The sequence below is a fragment of the Xyrauchen texanus genome, chromosome 40, assembly GCF_025860055.1.
Source record: "Xyrauchen texanus isolate HMW12.3.18 chromosome 40, RBS_HiC_50CHRs, whole genome shotgun sequence".
Taxonomy (NCBI): Eukaryota; Metazoa; Chordata; class Actinopteri; order Cypriniformes; family Catostomidae; genus Xyrauchen; species Xyrauchen texanus.
In genome coordinates this window covers 6,130,892-6,146,297 of record NC_068315.1, presented here as the reverse complement: position 1 = coordinate 6,146,297, position 15,406 = coordinate 6,130,892, and the positions used below count along the sequence as shown (strand labels likewise).

At 36.9% G+C, this 15,406-nt stretch overlaps 1 protein-coding gene across 2 annotated transcripts in view; it reads left to right on the top strand.

The window, feature by feature from the left end:
- LOC127633604 (protein tweety homolog 2-like) overlaps window positions 1-15,406 on the top strand; it is a 66,445-nt gene that overhangs the window by 18,713 nt on the left and 32,326 nt on the right. For both annotated transcript variants that reach the window (XM_052112824.1, XM_052112823.1), the window contains exon 2: window positions 7,943-8,118. In XM_052112824.1, coding sequence (XP_051968784.1) covers window positions 7,943-8,118 — 176 coding nt within the window. The remainder of the gene's footprint in view (window positions 1-7,942; window positions 8,119-15,406) is intronic.

Genomic DNA, 15,406 nt, shown 5'->3' with positions numbered 1-15,406 from the left:
TGTTTCAATTTTTTTTTTCCATTGTCCTTCCTCGAAAATTAAGTTGAAAGCAATGCAGTACCACAATCCATAATAAAATGCCCCATTAGAGTGTTTAATTCTATCTAATGAACTACCACGCTAAGAGAGCTTCCTGGCTAACTATCAGACCAATAAAATATTTTACCTGTCAAGCATGAAAAACTCCATCTCTGGGTCGGTTTTAAATCCTGGGTTGTCACCATCTCTGAAAAAGCCAAGCTGATGTTGTTTCATGTTTAATTATTGAGGGCTCTGATGCGTTCCATTTTTGCTTGCAGACTCTTCTCTGTCCGAGGTTTCTTTATAATGAAAATGGGAGATTCCACAGAGGCAAGGACAGATTAAGAACTGAGAGGCCCATGAGACGGTACACCATGGAGGCCCCCCATGATGTGTCACATGACTATACTCACTTTTATGTGCTACAGAACGCTTGCCAGATTGGATTTTTCAAATTGACTGAAGAAAAGTTTGGAAAATATTATAGTTATATGCCAGTTATATGTACTTTTTAATTATGAACTGATCCAAAATCATGCTTTATCAATAGGGATGTGCATGGTATTCAAACCCGATCCGAGTCCGACGGTACCTGACAAACCTACATGTTTTGGGCCAGGTTCGGGTCAGTTTTTCAAGTAGGTTATAGGGCGAGTTATGGGTTCACACGTGCATCGAGACCACGTAAACACACTGGACGGACGTCTTTGATCGTTGTGCCACATCTCACTGATAACTTAAATAATTTCAATATTTATAAACGCATCTCATGATACCTGCATTCTGTTTCATCATTTGTTGTGCTGCATCAAGCTTTTTCAGCGCTGGTGTCACAAATCGACATTGTGATGAAGTTCAGGTTGCAAAGACGTCTTAATATGACTGTTAGACATGATTCCAGATTGTTTTTCTCCTGGCAAAGTTTCAGCGCTTGATAAACGGTGAGCCAATGTTTTTTCCCCCTATTGCTCTGGTGTGCAGGCAATAATTACACAAGTTAAATGCGGAATCATTTAAAAATCAAAGCATCCCGAAGAAGTCCTATAATCTGTAGCATTCGCTGCCTAATGGAAAGTGAACCTGCCCGGGCTGTCGTCAAGCATGCATTCAGTTGAACAAATAGTATTTCACATAAGGCTGACATTTACGTGCATTTACAATAGGTATCTCAAAATAAATAATAATTGATTTAGTGCTCAGGCCCTTTGGGTTTAGATGCCCCTGGGCAACACATGCCCAATCAGCCCGGCAGTTAATCCATCCCTGACGGTTGCCTTTTTGAATTATCCATGGTCAATGTCGCTCATTTGTTGTGGCTGCAACATACACAAACACATGCTATAGTAGCTCCGGAACTTCTGTTCTTTATTTATGGACACAACGTTACACGCATGCATGTATTCTTACATTATGAACAAACATAAGATAACCATGATAAACAGTATGCTTATAGGTAGGCTACACCATGACATAGGATCTTCTTAGTGGTCTTGCAATAATTAGTATCAACCCTGTGATTGCTGAACAGATACAGTATGATGAATTCATTGATGATTTTGTATCAATGAAAACTATGAGGGGAGGGTTACATTTTAAATGAGGGATTAGGTGTAATAGCACAGAGTCGCAGAAATCTGTAAGAATTCTGCTAAATACTTTATTTATTGACTCTATAATTTAGTTATACAATTTAAGTTATATACTGTATAATGTCATTGTTAATAGAATGTGCCATTTATATATATATATATATATATATATATGGGGGGTAGGTGCGTCCAATCTCGCCTAGGGCACCAAGTAAACCGGAACCGCCACTGGTTTGAACACAAAAACGCATCCTCGTCTTGTATTGTCGGCTGTCAGGTGGGGTTTGATGCCTGGACAGCTGCAGTTGGGCTTACAGCCCCCTGCTGACTTAGACTTGTAACTTACTTCAAACTTAAATTGCTTTGACTGTAGGAAAAATTCTTATTACGGTCCAGGGGGACTGGTTAATTGCATTTTAACGTGTTATTTTGTGTATAAGTAATCATATTAAATAAAATATATATATTTTTATATACATTGCATGCTCTGTTTGCAGCAGGCAGAGTGCTAATTCACTTTTTAGCACAAGTCATATTCAGACTACATATTTATTTATATAGTAGCTGTGGGAGCGAGGGCGTGGCCGAGTGTTCATCTGGGGAGAGAGGAAGAGGTAAGGATGAATTGCTGCTAATTGTAACTTCTATGTTCACAGTGAGAGGCGGGGAGATAAAATGCTGCACAAAACCCCAGAGAGGAAGCGAGAGCTCCACACACCTCGAGAGAGTGCTATTTGAATGAACTATTTGCTATATGTTTTAGCGTGCCCTTTAAAGCGTTGTTTGAATTTTTGTAAAATAAAATAGCTTTTTGAGTTGGATCCGTCACCTCCCGCTTCCTCCTTTCCCTCCACCACGAACAAACCTTATTACAGTAGCCTTTTGCAGTTTAATAATTACTGTGATTCACGTAGCAACCTGCTTTTCCAGATTGGGAATCTGCTGTCATTACGTCAGAGCTCCTTGGTCTAACAACACAGAAATACTTCAAAATAAAAGCTCAATTTAAATAAAAAAGTTAGATCACTACGAAATAGCTATTAAATATTCACTGTTATACTACTATTACTACTACTACTAATAGTAATAATAATAAATCAATAGTAACTGTATTATATTTAAGAAATATCTCACATCTGTGATGCTCTGTTATGCAGCACTTTATATGACAAATATAACTCCAATGTTGTATTTAGGATTGTACTGTGTGGTTCTGTATAAAATCACTTCATTTGATATAAATGTTGATCATTAATTGTTATACTTTCATTTGATTAAAGTTTTAATTGATTGATTTACAATTTTGATGACACATTTTAAATAAACTGCTGATATTGAGTTCAGAAAAAAACAGTTATCGGACTTGGTATCGCTATTACTAAAGAAAGAAAGAAAAAAAGCATCAGTACTTGTACTCGTTCTAAAAAAAATGGTATCGGAACATCCCTACTGACAACAGAGTGAATGTGGCTGAAAAGTCATGGGAATTCATTGCTCAAAATGTGTGGAAGCCCTGTGCCCTAGTCCCATGTACACAATTAAGCATGAGCTTATCGGCAGGCGGCTAATTGAAAAACAGCTCTGCTTTGTTAAGTCTCATTGTGGAATATATGGGTGGAAATCTGCTTTGTTAGAAAGTGTGCAGTGTGTAAATAATTTTTTGTTTCCTTATTTCCATAGAGGATAATACAGGTGTTCCATTATTCATGTCTGCCTGTTACTAATGCACATCATGTTTGTGCACACATTGTATTTGTTTGACTATTAAAATTACACACTCACTTTTGCTGAACATGTGTTGGTGACAGAGAGAACACTGGCAGGGAGTGATAAGGCTGCAACGTGGTTGTTTGTGTTTTATGTTTTGTTTTTGTTTTTCAGTTAATTACAAATGAATTCTGAAGCTATTCATTATAATGGCCCTGAGTAGTTTTTTGTCTTCATTGCATGCTATCATCCCTCTCTCTTTTTCTCTTGTGCACTGCGCATGCCATGCATACATGCAAACTTTTTTGTCCCCCTTCATATTTATCTTGTTTACTCTATCCTAAATCATTTGTCAGCTATCTCTCTTTCTCTCCTTGTGTCTCCTGTCAACAGTGAGTAGTGACTAGTGTGTGTGTGTGTGTGTGTGTGTGTGTGTGTGTGTGTGTGTATTTATCACTTTGTGGGGACCAAATGTCCCCATAAGGATAGTAAAACCCGAAATTTTTGAACTTGTGGGGACATTTTGTCGGTCCCCATGAGGAAAACAGCTTATAAATCATACTAAATTATGTTTTTTGAAAATGTAAAAATGCAGAAAGTTTTCTGTGAGGGTTAGGTTTAGGGGTAGGGTTAGGTTTAGGGGATAGAATATAAAGTTTGTACAGTATAAAAACCATTATGTCTATGGAAAGTCCCCATAAAACATGGAAACACAACGTGTGTGTGTGTGTGTGTGTGTGTGTGTGTGTGTGTATAATATATATGCAATTGAAGTCAGAAGTTTACATACACCTTAGCCAAATACATTTATGCATTTTGGGTTGCCTTCCACAAGCTTCTCACAATAAGATGCTGGTATTTTGGACCATTCCTCCTGACAGAACTGTAACTGAGTCAGGTTTGTAGGCCACTCCAGTACCTTGACTTTGTTGTCCTTAAGCCATTTTGCCACAACTTTGGAGGTATGTTTGGGGTCATTGTCCATTTGGAAGACCCATTTTCGACCGAGCTTGAAATTTCTGGCTGAAGTCTTGAGATTTTGCTTCAGTATATCCACATAATTTTCCTTGCTCATGATGCCATCTATTTTGTGAAGTGCACCAGTCCCTGTGTATATATATATATATATATATATATATATATATATATATACCTCTATATATACATATATATATATATATATATATACATATACATCTATTCAAACACACACACACACACACACACACACACACACACACACACACACACACACACACACACACAGTTTTTCAGTGTTGAGGGTGATCATGGAATTTGGTCTGGGTAATTCCAGATATGTCGTCACATGCTGCTTCATTAAAATAGTCAGATCATTTTCTCTTTGTCCCATTTACTTTGTCCCAGGGCTTAACTACAACATTAACCTAGAGGTTTCCATGGAAATGTTTATTTATGTCTGAGGATTTTATAAAAAAAATTTGCTGACCATAAATATTCAACATAATGCCACCCTTCCCCTTCTGTTTCCAAACCAACTGCTCTCCTCCCTGTGGTTTTTAGCACCAATCCACACACAAACACATATTCCCTGATATCCACCCCTCTTCCCTGCCATTGGACCCCTCCTGTGGCAGTATGCATGCTCCCTCCCCCCACTTCATCATCAAATTACCTTCATCAACCCATTTTTGCCCTTTGCAAAAGCCTGATGGGAGAATTCTCCATCCTTAGAGGTGGAGGAGGGGTTTAGAAACTAACTTGTCTTTTTTCAGATAATACGAATAAGATGTTACTTATTGTTCAAACACTTGAGATTTTATGGTTATAAGTTGTGATAGACTGATGTATTGGGCAATTATTTGGCAATTTTGATGCATAACAAATTGGTAAAATTATAAATTATCAATCAAAATGTATGTTCATTTAATGTCATTAAAATTTCATTTTTAGAATGTCTCATTTGCGGTCATTAAAAATAGGATGTTATGGGTTTTACAATGGCCGATGTTGATATCTAGTGTTTTGGGTAGCTGAAAAAAGCCAGTGTATTAGAAATAATACAATATAATGATGGAATGATAGGTCTACTGTAACATTTCATAAACAAGCATGCCAGGGGTAGTGATGTGTGAAAGTCAGGCATTGAAATTCTATGGAAATCTGCAGAAGTCTGTGGCCACAGATTCCGTGTAGGCCTGGATAAATGGTAGATATAAGGTAGGTCTTACTATGGTAAACACAGTGGAGCAGATGCTGAAATGTCTGATAGGAGATGGTGATTCTTGGTGAGTCGAAATAATGTGGCCGATCCTATACCAGAACTCTCGAAAACAACATGATGACTTTCCATGTGATCATGTTGCATATACTGTAGGCTAAAATGAGATGAAGTGGAAGACGTATAAGCCAGTCCAATTCTTTTCTGTTGTGGTTTTAAACCAGTTCCTCTCTCACAGTGCATTAATGTTGCAAATGGAATAGTGGGTAGACAGGCTGACTCGTTAGTGTTAGAGTGAATAGATGGCAGTGAAACAGATGGCTCAGGATGGCCCACCACCCACAGGATGAAATATAGTGGATGTTGAATGTAACCAAGAAATGCAGGGAAAGTGAAAGAAGCAGGGATGTGATGTAGGAACTAGAGACAATGAGCTGCCTGCTATAGCTGTCCTACTTTCTATCTCCTCTCCTGAGCAGATGGGATATGGCATGGTGTTTGTATGTGATTGTGACTTTTATAGTAATTGTGGTGCCCCATCAGTTGTTTGCATAATTATTCCCAGCCGCTGCTTTAAATCCATAGTTGCATCCTAGTTAAGCAAAGTGTGTAATTTAAAAATAATTTATCCTATCCATTCCTAAGACAACTAAAATATAAGTAAGCCATTCTTGGGTTGATTTCCCCAAAAAGTGTAACACTGTGGCTCTGTGGAGCAATATTATGATTCTGTTTGTTTGAGTATCCCGACCAGCCTGACATGTCGACATTGGCTCAACCAATGGCATCATTATGGGTGTGTTTGTAGTTGGTTAGTGTGTGTGTTTGCAGCACTAAGCACTAGCAGAACATCACACTACCTTGTCCTCATTTAAAGCTGGTGTGAGAGAAAAATAGCCCTAGATATATCAACTGGAACTCCCTGAAGTTAGAGTGTTGTAACCTGAAAAGACTTATCAATGTCATGCACTGTCTGTACCCAGAAAGCATCTCAGGAGGTCGTGACTTCATTCAGCATCGATGGAAAACCTGTGTTAGAGCACAAGGTCACAGGCAATAGAGCCAATAGTTACGGCTACATGTACTGTAGCATATTCATATTTCCATTGCATGCGTTAAGATTATATTTATTGGCAAGCTCTATTAGCGAACATATTCAATAATGTTTTATTATTGTTATTCAAGATTTCTTACACCAAGAAGGCATAATTTAGTTTAACATTACCATTTCCACACTCTTACACAGTCAGAATTAAATGGGCTGTTTTGCTACTCTGCCCTTAAAAGGTTAGTTCACCTAAAAATTTAAATGATAATCTACTCACCCTCATATTATCCCAGATGTGTATGACTTTCTTTCTTCAGTAGAACCCTAATGAAGATTTTTAAAAGAATATTTCACCTCTGTTGGAACTCTGTAGGTCCATACAATGCATGTGAATGGGTGCCAAACTTTTCAAGCTCCAAAATCCACATAAGGGCAACAGAAGTACTCCAGACGACTCTGGCGGTTAAATCCATATCTTCAGAAGTGATATGATAGGTGTGGGTGAGAAAAAGTTCAATATTTAAGTCCTTTTTTAATATAAATTCTCCTCCCTGCTCAGTCAATCTCCACTTCACTTTCACCTTCCCATTCTTCTTCTTCTGTTTTTGGTGATTCACATTCTTCGTGCATATCACCATATCTGCATATCTGTTTTTCACACACACCATCATATTGTGTCAGAACACATGGATTTAACCACTGGAGTAATATGGATTACTTTTATACTCCCTTCAAGTGGATTTTGGAGCTTAAAACCTTTGGCACCCATTCAATTATTGTGAGGACCTACAGAGCTGAAATATTCTTCTAACAATCTTAATTTGTGTTCTGCAGAAGAAAGAAAGTTATCTGGGATGCCAGGAGGTTGAGTTAATCATGAAAGAATTTTCATTTTTGGGTGAACTTTCCCTTTAAGATTCTATATTGTTATTGATCTCTGTTATGATAGGCTAATCTTTTTGCCCGTGAAAATGAACAATGCTGCTACCAGGCATCAAATTTGATCTAGTCTCTTATGCAACAGTTTATAAAAAAAAGAAAGAAATGTCTGTGAACAAATTTGTGTTTTCATTTCGTATCTATTTATGCAATACAAATGACCTGTAATAACTTGTAAAATCGCTACAACATTGTTCCTTGGTTTGTTTATTTTTCTCTATGACAGTAAAAGTCATTTGTTTTGTACATGCCAACTTGTCATAAATGTCCCAATTTTGCACCTTAGTTTTCATAAATGGCCTGAGTGGACTTGGGTGGGAGTGTTGAATTGTAAATGTCTCAATAGATCAAACTTTTTTTGCAAAAAGGGCAAGGAAAATCCTGTTTCTTATTAACTAAGAAACTCATGCCCTATCTCTCTCTGTTTCTCTCTTTCAGTCGCTCATATTTTTGGGCTGTGTAGCAGCGGCTGGGCTTGGTGTAAACCTGCTGTGCCTAGCGATCTACCTGAGCTGCCTTTGCTGCTGTCGGAAGGATGAAGAGGAAGAGGAGAGTAAGAAGTCCAACTCTTGCTGTGTCACTTGGGCTGCTGTTGCTGCAGGGCTGATCTGCTGGTACGCACCACTGTTCTCATGCTTCGAGTTTTAAACCCGCTCTGCGAGATGCTGAAAGTGTAGTAAAATATTCAAGTTTATGTGTAACATGTATTGGGAAATGTTGTGCTTATATGTTCATTGTGGTCATTTCAGTTGATCTGTCCATGGCAGGGTAGGGCAAAATTCGGAATTTAAGAAATAGCTGCCTTTTCAGAATTGGACATGCCACACAGTATGCTGAATTTGAATTGAAATGACAGGAGTAATTTACTGAATTGCAATTCAAAGAGATTCAACACAGTCACACAACTGAGGAATTTTGTTAGTCCAGCACAATTTTTGCAACAAGGAATTTTCCTGGTTCAATATTCAATTTGCAGCATCTGTGGCATTATTTTGATTACCACAAAAAATTGTGTTTACGGTAAGGAAGTTACAATGGAAGTGAACGGTAACAGTCTAGAAACAAAAGGATAATCACAAGACATAAACATTATATGTGTTAAGTTGTTAACATGATTTTAGTGTGATTAAAATCACTTGCTTAACCATATCTGTTTAAAGGTACAGTATATCCAATATTACAACTTGTCAAAACAGTTTTTTTTGTGTGTGTGTGTGTGTGTGTGGTAATCAGCATTATGCCACACATGCTATCAACTGATCATAACTTTGTATTGACCTGGGACATTTCTTTAATGATTACATCATTAATTTTGGTTTATTAGTTGTTGTTTTTTTGCATAATATATAGAATATTTTTTTCAAAACTGTCTCTTAAAGGGATAGTTCACCCAAAAATTTATTTTAAAGGGATAGTTCACCCAAAAATGAAAATTTCTCATCATTTACTCACATTATGCCATACCAGATGTGTATGACTTTCTTTAAACTGCTGAACGCAAATGAAGATTTTTTAGAAGAATTTCTCAGCTCTTTTGGTCAATACAATGCAAGTGAATAGGTGCTAAAGTGTTTTTCCTCCAAAAATCACATAAATCAGCTTAAAAGTAATCCATATGACTCCAGTGGTTAAATCAATATCTTCAGAAGCAATATAAATAAGTGTGGGTGAGACATAGATCACTTTCACTTTCTTCTTATTGTGTTTTTTGTGATTACATTCTTAATGCATAATATCGCCCCTACTGGTCAGGGAGAAGTATTTCAAGCAAAAAAGTACTTACATTTTATTTATTTTTTTCTCACCCACACCTATAATACCACTTCTAAAAATATGGATTAAAACACTGTATAGATTAGTTTTATAGAGTTGTATAGATTAGTTTTATGATGCTTTTATGTGCTTTTTGGACCGTCAACATTTTGGCACCCATTCACTTGCATTGTATGGACCTACAGAAATGAAATATCTTCTAAAAATCATATTTTTTTTTGCAGAAGAAAGAAATTCATACAATTCTGGGATGGCATGAGGGTGAGTAAATAATGAGAGAAATTTCATTTTTGGGTGAACTCATGAGAGTTCAAATTATTATTTAGCCATTCAGCAAACAAAATATGTTGCACATTGTGTTTAGATAACACAAGAAATAGGCTATACATGAATGAAAAACTAATTTCTATAAGTTTCTACAGGTCAACGTTTCAAACATTGTGTTTCAAACAAATGGTGGAAAAGAAAGTATTTCATCAATATGGCAAAAACAAGTGAAATCCCCTTAAGCAAATGAGCTCATCACTTCTGGCTGACATTTCTTACTCATTTTGTCTCCATCTATTATTTTTTCATCTGTTTCTCTTTAGCAAACATGCTTACTCAATCCTGTCACACAGATAGCTGATGAAGGGTCTTGTCATTTTGATGAACAAAGCAAACAATGAATGTATAAAATGCAAATACAAATTCAGTGTAACAAAAGGAAATAGACCTCTGCGGACACTAACAGATTAGGCAGATCTTCATTTTTCAACATATGTTTTAAAACTAGGGATAGGGATCATAAGGAATTTAATGATCCTGTTTTTTTAACAATTCCATTAAAAAATCTTTTAGTACTTTTGAGGATGCACCCCCTCCCTCTACAAGGGGTAAAATTGCAAGGAACCACATTTTCATTTTTTTTGCTTTACACTTTTGACATCAGACAGATGAATCCTCAAAATGCAATATTGCCTATGTTTGCAAGTCAGTGACTTCTATTGGATGTTCAGAGAAATGTTGGGAAGTCTGTCAAACCTTTTGCTGTACCTGGCTGTGTGTAGCACCTGATACTCTGCATATCCTTGACAAATGATGATAGAATTGTCATTATGGGGTGAACAATTCCTTTAAGCTACCTAGTGAAGAGATGTAATTGATCTCTTTCTCTCTCACACTTTCAATTGCTTAAATAAGAATAAAAATAATAACTCTAAAAAATAGTTCATTGGGTCACTTCAGGTAATGCTGCAGTGCTCAGAGGCAGAGAGTGGTCTACATTCCTCTCTGAACACCATACCACTGACCACCAATAGAAACACTAGCTTTGTTTGGGTCACATTGTCCATCTGCGTTAGAGGAGGGGTTGTGGGAACACACACAGTCTGACTATGTTTAAGACTGAAACAGGGGTATGAATAAGCCTGGGCATACCGGAATGTAATTTTGACCTCTGGGATGAGGGAGACACTGTTTAGTTCTTTGCCTTCGTCACACATTAAGACTCTAAAAACAACTAGCTGCCAAAATGGCTTCAGTCGTTTCTACTTTATAGAGGATTTTGTTGTAGTCATTTTGAGTCATTTACATTCCAAATGTTTGCCCATTTAGATAACTTAAAGCTGATATGTAGCTGTTCAGTGGCTGTTCTGGAAACGAGCATCAATGACTTGAGCTTGACATGAGCAACCATTGGCTGCCAGGTCATTTTGATGAAGAGAGGCATGACATATGGCTGTAAAATACAAGGGAGAGGGCACAGGGGATATGTCTCCCACACTTTTAATAAAATAAATCTGTCCACAGTTTTTATTGGGCAATAGAGTAAGTACAGTATATATCCAGATTTACGATTTGGTACATCAAGTTTAACTGATCAACAAACACTTCCCCAAGATTTCTGCCTTTCATGGATGTTTCAGTCGTTGACAGTTGTAACTAAATGGTTAAGTGATGTTGTGTAGCGGCACTCGATGGAATAAAGAGAAGTTCCGCCTTTGCTAGGTTAAGTTGGAGGTGGTGTTCTTTCATCCAGCTTTACACAGTAGAATAAATATGTATGTGTCTTTTGTCGCCACACAATAGCAGCAGGGGAGTTATCTAATCTAATTTCAATCCAGTGTCCTTGCAGGCTCCATCCTAGCGGTTACATCATCCCATCGCTCTCCAGAATGCTGCTGAAGAAATGCTGAGCTCTAAAGTGCTCAGTTGAATTAGTGAGAGTTGTGTATGTAAATGCCCTTATGTTTCTGAGGGCACTATTCACTCTCTTAATCCCATGACAGTCATATATGTTTATATTATTGAGTTAGCATTACGCCTAGCAGTACACTGAAAGCCTCTGTGGTGAGACAGAGCGCACAGTTGGGTTAAATGCAGAAGCATGGTCTGCGTTTAACATCGGGAATTTGGTCTTGATCTAACCGTTATGTATTTGATGCAAACAAAAATGAAGCTGTAAGGTTCAGTATGTTGTCAATATGTCTTAGCCCTACTATATCTTAATAAAATGCACCCTCAATTAGTCCCTCTGGTTATTCATACTGTATCTTCAATCCCTAAATTTGAGTAAGATAACTGTTGAACGCTGCTTTTGCATTCTCTGAACTTTCATCAACTGTTTTGACATTGCTGAGATCTTACAACTTAATTGTCTATCCAAGGCAGTCTGTTGGTGTTGCTTGCTCTTTATTTAGTCAACTTTGGAAACTTTTAATGAAACACTCCTAAACAACCTCACCTTCAAATATTTAAGCGTTTCTGCTAAAATTGGCAGGATGTCTCGGCAGGGTTGAATGACTTCATCTGCATTAAATGTTAATGTGTTTTTTAGCAAATGCATGCCAGAGGTGTTTCTGTTCAGTGTTGAGAGGTATTTCAATAGAGACCCCAATGACAGCATGTGAAGCGGAGGGGGGCGGGGCCTAGTCGGAATATCGTGCGCCCGGTCCCCAATTGGCCTGATAAGGCGCGCGAGGGATAAAGGCGTCCGGTGACGATGGTTCAAGAGAGAGAGAATTACGGGCATGTCTGTCATGTGTGTTTATGTTTGTGTGTTTTGGTTTAGAGTTTCTTTAAATATTATTTATATTGACAAGCCGGTTCTCGCCTCCTCCAACCCGGGAAGGAGGAGGGATGTCGTCACCGGCCGCCTTTATCCCTCGCACGCCTCATCAGGCCGATTGGGGACCGGGTGCGCGATATTCCGACCCGGCCCCGCTGCCCTCTGCTCCACACAGCACATTTTTTTTTTTTTTAAATGCTGTCAAACAGTTCATTCTTTCATAAGAGGGAGTGCAGGTGGGTGAATGGATGTTACATATAAAAAAAAAAACACATATATCACGTGCACAAATTAATAAGTATCTTTAATTAAATACCGTTCAAATGAATATGAAATAATTAAATTACCAAGGACAGTAGATGACATTTAAACTTATTGTAAATAGTGGCATATGCTGTATATAATCTAACACATACTCACTGTATGCAATATTAAGACGAAACTTAATTACATCGCTGGCAGTGGGATGAAACACACCTGATGTGTCACGTAATGGTATCTCTTCACTACTGGCATGCCGAACGTGGCTTTAGAGGGAGTGGTCTCTTATGGTCCAGGAAACGAATAACCACATTGCCGCCATGACCCTTGCTTTCCGCTGGAAAAAGCAGCCACCCAACACGTTCCAGATGGGAAATGCATGCGTATGCCTTTTTTCTGAACTTCTGCAACTTTCTGATGTCAAAGAGATGAATGTATTGCAACACATCGAGACATGAAAAGACTGCCCATTTGCTACTTACAATGGTCTTAATCAATTATGACAGTTTTTGGTGGAAAATAAATAAATAAAAACCTTTACTAACATTATGGGGCGGGCAGATACATGATAAAATGCATAACTGTAACACAATTACTAAAAGCAACCGGCCCTAATAGCAGACGATATGGTCTAGCATGCCATTCTAGTTTAGAGGACACTCACTGTGACTGCATAGTGGGAAATTCTCTCTACTGTTCTTTGCAATTATTATTAGTGGATGGCAGCAGTTGTGTAGTAGCTTCTTTGGTATTTAGATGTTCACTTAATGTGCAGCTTGTGTTGCCATGGTTGCCCTGTGCTCGGATATACTGCGCCTTTAAGAGTCCCTTAGATCACGACATGAAGAGTTTTACTGCTTTGATTAAAGAAACATGTCATGAATAAATCACAGACTAGTAATGACTAATCCAGGAGTATAAAAAAAGAACTTATTTAAAGAAATAGTTCACACAAAAATGAAAATTTGGTTATAATTTATCAACCCCATGTCATTCCAAACCTGCATTGTTTTCTCTCTTCCGTAAAACACAAAAAGGAGATCTTAGACAGATTATAAGAGCTTCTGATTTTCATACAAGAAAAATGGATGATGATTAATACTTCTAAGTGCCAAAAAGGACAAAGTAAGCACCATTTAAGTATCATAAAATTAGGCCTCAAATTTCATTAACATCAAAATTTTGTTTCATGGAAGAAAGAAAATAATATGGGGTCAGAATTAAATGATGAAGGTTTTTGTTTTTGAGCAAACTATTATGATAAACTATTATATATATATATATATATGTATGCACTCCGTTCAAACGTTTGGGGTCACTTACTCATTCTTTATTATTATTTGTATCAATTATTATTATCATCAAATCTATGGAATAATAGAAAAGTATCTATAGGACTTGTGTTGTGACTAAACAAATACAAAATAAATCAATAATACGTTAAATTTTAGAATCTTCATAGTAGCCACCCTTTACTAAGAATTTGCAGACATGTACTCTTGACATTTTCTCCACCAACATCTTGAGGTATCACCCTGGGTTGCTTTTTAAACCATATTGAAGGAGTTTCCATCAACGTTGGGCACTTATTGGCTGCTTTTCTTTATTATTTGGTCCAAGTCATCAATTTCAAAAACTTTTTTTTTATTAAATAAAATGGTTTTGTAGTTAAATAAATGTATATGTTGACACAACCTGGAAATATCAGGGAATTTTAAATTTTCTATGACTGTGGAACCCTGTTTAATTTGTTCTTTAAAAATCTTGTGATATTGTGTGATGTGCAGTACAGTATATCATATCATCAGTGTCAGCTGTTTGTCATTTGTTAAAGAATTTGATGAAACAGGAAGTTGTGGCCTACAGTTCACGGGTGAGTGACCAATATGGTTTTAATCATGTTCTAATGATTCATTCAGGACCAAGATGGCTTAACAGATGGTTGCAGCTTTAGCAAACAAGCCTACCCACCCCCTAACCAAACTTGTGTGAGGGCTCTTGTTGTCATTGTGATGCATTGTGCCTGTATGAACAAAGAAGCCAGTGACTGAATAAACTGCTAACGCAAGTCTATCGTAACGAAACGCTGCCCCCCTCAGGGAAGGAGACGACCGAGGACCAAGAGAGATGAGACAGATTGAAATCACAAAATAGTGTGAAAATTAAAGCGAGGTGGCACTAAAACAAGGTGAGAGCCTGATATTTTAGTTCTTATGTTTACAAGATATTTTTAGTTCCAAAAATACTTTTTGTGTGATTTTTGGAGGTGGAGAAATGGTGGTGAACTTTGTGGTCAGATGAAACTTCTGCCATCAAAATGATTTACAGATTTATCAAGATGCCTCAAGATTCGTGGTAGTACTATATGCACACATTTGCTACAAAACAAAATAGAAAATAGAATATAATTAACAATCATGTAAATTTTGTAAACACATTATTAATGTGGATGGATGGATTTTTTTTTTTAATTGAATGTCTTAGAACTCCTTTCCGGATTGCTCTGACTCTAACAAACCATTATAAGATGTTTTTAGAAGACATTCTTAACCCAGTAGTGAACTGGAAGTAAAGCCTCACTCTCTCTTTGTCTCTCTTTCTATCCCCCTCTTAATTTTTTTTTTTTTAGCTATTATGCATGTTCCTACTTTCAGAGCGGTTTTATTATATATATATATATATATATATATATATATATATATATATATATATATATATATATATAACATACCAGTATTTATATATATATATATATATATATATATATATATATATATATATATATTAAAAAAGAAAATGTCTTCTTTATTTATTTTTTG